General features: G+C 38.8%; 1 protein-coding gene across 1 annotated transcript in view; it reads left to right on the top strand.

The window, feature by feature from the left end:
* LOC108578916 overlaps nucleotides 1–6,790 on the top strand; it is a 125,603-nt gene that overhangs the window by 49,541 nt on the left and 69,272 nt on the right. Inside the window, exons 2-3 of the mRNA XM_017942368.1 lie at nucleotides 3,984–4,135; nucleotides 4,305–4,414. Coding sequence (XP_017797857.1) covers nucleotides 3,984–4,135; nucleotides 4,305–4,414 — 262 coding nt within the window. The remainder of the gene's footprint in view (nucleotides 1–3,983; nucleotides 4,136–4,304; nucleotides 4,415–6,790) is intronic.

Below are 6,790 nucleotides of genomic sequence, written 5' to 3'. Positions count from 1 at the left end.
GTTTGGTAAGACGACGGTGACAAACAGCACGACACTTACCCCAGACCTCCGTCGCGAAACAAAGCAAATATTTATAGCATATACTAGAATTAATTGGTTACTGGGGAAACAGGTGGTGTTTCTCCAATTGTGCAAATAGCAACTGAACGATCGGGTGCTGCTCATATACCGGGTGAGTCACGCAATTGGGACGGGTTACATGTGCGTATCTCGAGTTTGGTTAGAGATAGAAGAAAGTTGCAGAGGAAAAAGTTGAATGCTATAGAAAGATTTGCAACTTCTTCCTCTACAACTTTTTTCTATCGCTAACCAAACTCGAGATATAACCCGTCACAATTACGCGACTCACCCTGTATATTACTGATTATCGTGTGCGTGTTATTTTGCAGGAAAAGCGAGAGGTACTCGACAAACTTTTCGACGTTGAACAAGTCGATTCATTAATTAATGACAATAGAATATTTACTGTAAAATACAGTTATTGAAGTTAGTATTAAATTGAACGTTAAAATTAAATTTATTTGTAAATACGGAAAATTAAAAAGTTAAGCTTATAAATTATACCCTTATACACACAAAGAGATTGAAAATAACTATTTCCCATTTTTTTAACAAGAATGTGCCATTATAAAAAATTATAAAATTATATAAAAGTGAGAGAAAATTTCAGATTAATGGTGTAAAGCGTAACATTCGATAACAGAAGCAAAAAGGAATTGCTAAAATGACTTTATTTCATGAACGAAACGATAAAGGAAACGAAGATTATCAATCACGAATAATTCACGATACGCAGTCATTGAATTATTTATGAAAACTCGAATGTGTCAACGACATAAGGTTTTTGGCAACTGCAAACTTCATCTTTCTCCGTTGCTGCTTCTTATTGCGTTCTATGGTAACATCGATCTGTATTTGACAGTGACGGAACCGTGTATGTATTTGCATTTGAAAGTGGCAAACAAATTTTCTTTGAAATATTTGTAAATACTGTTTCCTTTTACTAATTCAGAATTACAGAACATATTATTATTTAAGAATCCATATGTATTAATTTTTTGTTAAAAGTAATGTATCGTATCCAATGTTTTACTTCGACTTGAGGTATGCGTATAATAATTGATGAGAACGATAAAGTAGAAAAATAATGATAAATTTTTGCAATTACAATATTCTAGGAATGGTGCAGATTTTTAAAAGTACGAAAGTTAGTAACTAACACAAACAAGTTTTATTAGAAAACACGTTGTTGGTAGATGAAACGTCACAAAATTGAACAAAATCCATAAAAAAAAAAATTGTACGTGTAATTTATTTATATTTTACAAGCTTTGACGTAATTTCAACTTCCATATGCGTAGTTATTCATACTCAGAAACACAAAATAAAATATGAAATTTAAAAAAGTATTCGATATACAGTGTGTCGGCAATAGTTGGTAGAAAACTCAAGGAGTGATTCTACAAGTGAAAATAAGACGGAAATCGAGATAACAAAATTACGTTTGGGGCTCGTTTTTAGTTATTAACAATTAAGTCTGCGCCTGAAGTAGGACAATTGTCATACGTTGGTTTGAGCCAAGCAGTAACGTAGGTCAGTGCCGTACCAAGAGAAGAAAAACACGTTAATCTGGTAGTAGACACTGTCACAGAGGTTGACACAATTTTGCGAATAGTTTACAATGAAAATCCAAAGAACGACATTAAACCTACCACTCGCAAAAATCCACAAGGGCATGTCGATATCCGCTCAATGGAATCTTTCGAGTAGAGAGGGTGAATGCCTTTTCCGCTAAAATCTTTCCCACTGATATCACACGCGCGCGCACACGTTGCGATTGTTCTGGCTGCGTGTGACCAGCAAAAATCCATAAAACATGCGATATGAATGTCCGCTATGTAGACACACGCACCGCGAATGCTTCGGTCACTGAGCGTTCACAGAAATGCACAAATACTGTTGCAGTCTTTAAGTTTGCACTACGTAAATTTCGCTCGTATCAGTGCTCTCACTTGTAAATACCGGCAAAAACTGAAGATCTAAAGTAGATATACCAAATTATTTACGTCTAAAACGTGCATAATTATGTAGCACCTCCATACCCAAAAAGGGAAACCGACAAGAAAAAATGCAAAGGGAGTTGTTGGCGTAGTGCGCAAAGTCTCGGCTTCCCAGCCCCGAGGTCGTGGGTTCGATTCTCGTTGGGTCTCTCTAAATTTTTCCCTCGGTTCCTACAATTATGACGTAAATTATAAGCGGGATAACTTTGAAATACCAATAGTCTTCATTCTAAATGTTGGATAATTTTGATTTACTCGAACGTCTCCATAATACGAAGCGGAGGAGTAGATCGATTCGCGTCGGTATAGAATGATCCTTAACTCGGCACATCTCCAGATGACGGATAGGAAAATTGCCAAACGGAACAGCAGCTCCTTATGTTAGCACTATCCTGAATGTCAGTAGGTATCTGAGGCGGTGACGATGAGTAAGTAGCATGGAAGACTGGTTAACAGGAGTCATATGAGACTTCTAAAGTGTAAAAACCTTGAGGGGTTAATAAAGCTCTGTCGTGGACTAGCTTCCTAAGCGAAGGTGTAAGCTATCGCGTCGAAGACTGAATGGCTCATGGGTTGAGAATTGAGTCGCAAACGATATCCTCGGGGCACCAGGTGATTCACTCCCTCTGTTGTGTTTAGCTTTGCAAACTCTGCGGGAGTTTACCGTCTTTATTGCATACTCGTGGGAAGATTCATCGATTTAAGTAATAAAAACACGTACGCAAACAGATTGACTCAAGTAAGTTTCAAAAATGAGGAAGACTATAGGGACCTCACTTGAGGGACCACTACCTTCTAATAATACGGCTCTCCCTCAAGAAGTCCACACCGGAGCGAGGGATTGGACTCGAAAGCGGTGATAAAATCGCCACCGAAACTATCACAGCTACCGTTGCACAGAAAAATTTCAGGCGTAGTTGGGCTTCGAAGGAAAAGGCTCGGGGAACCAAAATGGCTGCGCTTGAGACCTGCTCAGTAGAGAATACGACGGGCAACGACACAAAAGTTCAAAAGGCAGGAGACTCATCCAGAAAGGTACCCACCGCCCTTGAGGACCAATCATGGCAATCGGAAGCGTTTGAATCCAGAGCTCATCCCTGACCAACCTGACATGAAAAGCTCTAGCTTTCCCTCAGAGCTATTCCAACACCGACAGACTGTAAAGAGATAGCTATGAGAGACACAAGGATAACCATTGCGTCTATAGCATACCCGAGGTCATCCTCACTGTTAGTCGAGTGAGTCTAGTATGGATTCTAGGTCACTCTGGAACCACCGGTAATAAGGAAGCCAATGAGCAGGCACGAATCGATCCTGTCTAATCCACAGGCATTTCTACCGTTACGATTAAGGATCTAGAAAAAATTGGATAGGGAAAAAATTCGTCGTGCTCTGGATTAATGCAGAAGACGTGAAAGATACGAAGGCTCTTTTAGAGGGATCTTCTAGCAAGCTAAGCGATATGATACCTTGCCTAGATAGAGCGCAAACTGCGCCTACACGTGGGGCTAGTAACAGGACACTGATACACGAGAAAACACCTGGTACAGCTGGGTATGGAAGACGAACCACTATACCCTAGATGTTGGGAGGAGGAAAAAACTCCTCTGTATTTAATTGGGCGATTTGAGAGGTTGGAGGTCACAGGAATATAAAATGTCTAGGAGCTCCATATCTCTGGACTCGCCCAAAATAGGGGATGTCTTGGTTAACACGTTCACTGCGGCAGCTTTTTCTGAGGATTGTGTCCCGTAGACATTTTAATAGTATCCCGTACTAGACCTTCTTATTTGGCGGTACGAGACAAATTTCTCGTTTTTTCGCTATATTTTCTTATTTTACCCTACAAAAGTCCAATTAGTGCCTATTACGGTGAAAATAGTGCAAGAATGACGGAAATATCAGCTTACAATTAGCACGTAGCGAAGGTTGAATGAAAAACGAGCCGCACAGAACGAAGGTGCGAACGTGTTAAAAGGCTTCCACGATTCTTGCAAGGGACCTCAATATCTAGCTATCCCATATGGGACAGCTTTAGGGCCGGGGTACAACGATCTTTTAGGACTCAGTGCTTGGTGTGTCCTATTGAGAATAATAAAATAGAGTAGAATAGAGTAGTTTTGATTGAATTATATATTTTTTATTTAATTATACAACACAACAATTCTATTTCCGTGTTTTTTGAAATTATTTTATATCAATATAAAAGGCAACACTTTTTTTAGAGTATTTTTATTTTTGTAGTTTCAGAGCCGGGAAGAGGTTTTTGGTTGTCAGTGTGGAGGGACGAAATCGATCTAGAAGACACCATGTCACAATATCTTCGAACAAACATCAGGACGTCAATAGCAGTGGTAGGTGCTACTGATGGTTTATTATACAAAAGTGGAAGATAGTTTATAGTTCAATAGAAGAAGTTTCAAAAATGCATATCGTGATTTTATTATTATATCATTTTTGTTACTAACACGTTCACTGCGATACAGATTTTCATTAAATATTAGCTACGTGCTGAGCTGATATTTCCATATTTTTCCACTATTTTCAGCGTAAACCTTTGTAGGATAAAATAACAAAATATAGCGAAGAGGCGTACGGGGCTTATTTGTCTCTCAAAACAAGTCCTCAAAAAAGCTGCCTCAGTGAACGTGTTAATACTATCTAATTATTAATTTTTCTTTTCCTTTGACTTTGTTGCCTTCTCGTCTCATCGCGGTTGTTCACATCTCTCATTCACCTCTTCTCGTGAATTATTCTTCAATGCTCCTTCTGTTGCCATAATCTATCACCCACCTTTTGTGCTCACACTTGCTTCGCGTAGTTCGATCATTTCTGAATCTTTCTTCATTATCGACAATCGATAACTATTCTTGCCATGGCGAAAACGACCTTATAATGTTAGGTGTACAAATTAATTCGTGGCCCTTGCGATTAATCAGCTGTAACTTTACTTTGAATTGGATCTTTTTTCCCGCTGCTTTAGAGTTCTGAAGTTGCTTCTATTAGCAAAACAAAAACCATCGGACTCGATGTGACTAATGACATAACCTAAGAAACAGTGGAGAACACTACATCGTCAGATAAACAGCATATTAGACACTGCATCTTTTTTGCATTTCAACCTAAAAATAAGTGCTCTTAAAGCGAAAGGTCTTTGGGATGAGAAAGGTCTTTCGTTCACTTCAGCACCATCTAACCGATTCAAAATTCAAAACATATGTTCGAAACCGCCATCTTTTTTTCGAAAGGGAATTCGCCAACTGCCTGAGGAATGGAATAAATTTATAGCAAGTGATGGAGATTATTTCCAAGACTGAACTGTACTTTGGTTTTTTTGAATAAATAACAAATCCACGAAACAAAGGCCACGAATTAATTTGTACACGTAACAGATAATTCGTTGGCGGATAATTTTATAGATACAAAGTAATTTGTAGCATTTGTCAACCAGATATTTTATAACGGACAATCTTCGAAACTAAAAATTCTAAGCTTATCATAAACTCTGAAAGAGCCATTAGGGAAAGTTTCTCTTGTCTGCTAATTTCCCACCATCCGAACCCTAACAGGATCCATTACCCTCTCCATTTTCATCATCTACTACCTCCATTCCAAATACCGCAGACAACAGGAACATCGTTGTAATTTTCATCAAACACTTTAGTAACTCAAACAGGACCATCGAACAAGATCTACATATGTATTGCTCCAAGAACAATAAATAGCTTCAACTATAATCACGGTAATGAACACATTTACCACAGAGAGAAGGAGAGAGAACATTTGACGTGGGAAACGTACATTATGCGAGGGAGGGATGCTGTTGGGAGACAACATTCTCTTTGAATAATTACCGGACCACCACTAAATCGTTTAAGATACATCACTCGGTCCAAATTATTAAGGGAGATCTTTGCGGTATCGAGATACTCTTCCACGTTTCATGAGCATCTACTGTACCAAGCTCTACCCGCGAACCAAAGGCAATTCACGATAATGACAAACCACTGTCACAGATTATTTAGAAGAATATCGGCTTTTAGCTTGCAACTTGGAAAAAGGACGGCAGCTATTTTCAGCGTGACATCGTATCTTGTTGCACGGGACGTGTGAGCAGCCAGTAACGATAACGAACTCGACATTTCTGCTGCACATTTATCTGCATCTGTGCGTATTACGCGTTTATCATCTACACTACCGGCCAAAAGTTTGGAATCACTACGTAAATTAAGAGAAACAGGATATTTCTAAGAAAAATTGAACGCCTACAAAGTAATTGAGGAAGTTTTATTTGTCAAAATACTTATAAGTAGAATATTTTACATCTTATACTATTTTTTGTACGAAGAAATAGATATTTTTCTTTAAATTGCCTTCTCATCAAAAAAACCGCCCTTACTTCTAATGACAGCCTGACATATTCTGGGCATCCTGGCAATTGGTTTTTCGAGTATTTCTAACTTTAAATTTTTCCATGCTTCTTGTAGTAGTTGGCAAAGGTGTCCTTTCGATGTTGGACAGTGCAACCGGATATTCCGATCGAGCTCTTCCCACAAAAATTCTATCGGGTTCAAATCCGGTGATTGTGCTGGCCATATCATATTCCTCAAGACCCGCTCAGTTGGACAGTGCAACCGGATATTCTGATCGAGCTCTTCCCACAGAAATTCTATCGGGTTCAAATCCGGTGATTGTGCTGGCCATGTCATATTCCTCAAGACCCGCTCTGA

This window comes from Habropoda laboriosa, unplaced genomic scaffold, assembly GCF_001263275.1.
Source record: "Habropoda laboriosa isolate 0110345459 unplaced genomic scaffold, ASM126327v1 scaffold24, whole genome shotgun sequence".
NCBI lineage: Eukaryota > Metazoa > Arthropoda > Insecta > Hymenoptera > Apidae > Habropoda > Habropoda laboriosa.
This window is presented reverse-complemented; position numbering and strand designations above follow the sequence as displayed.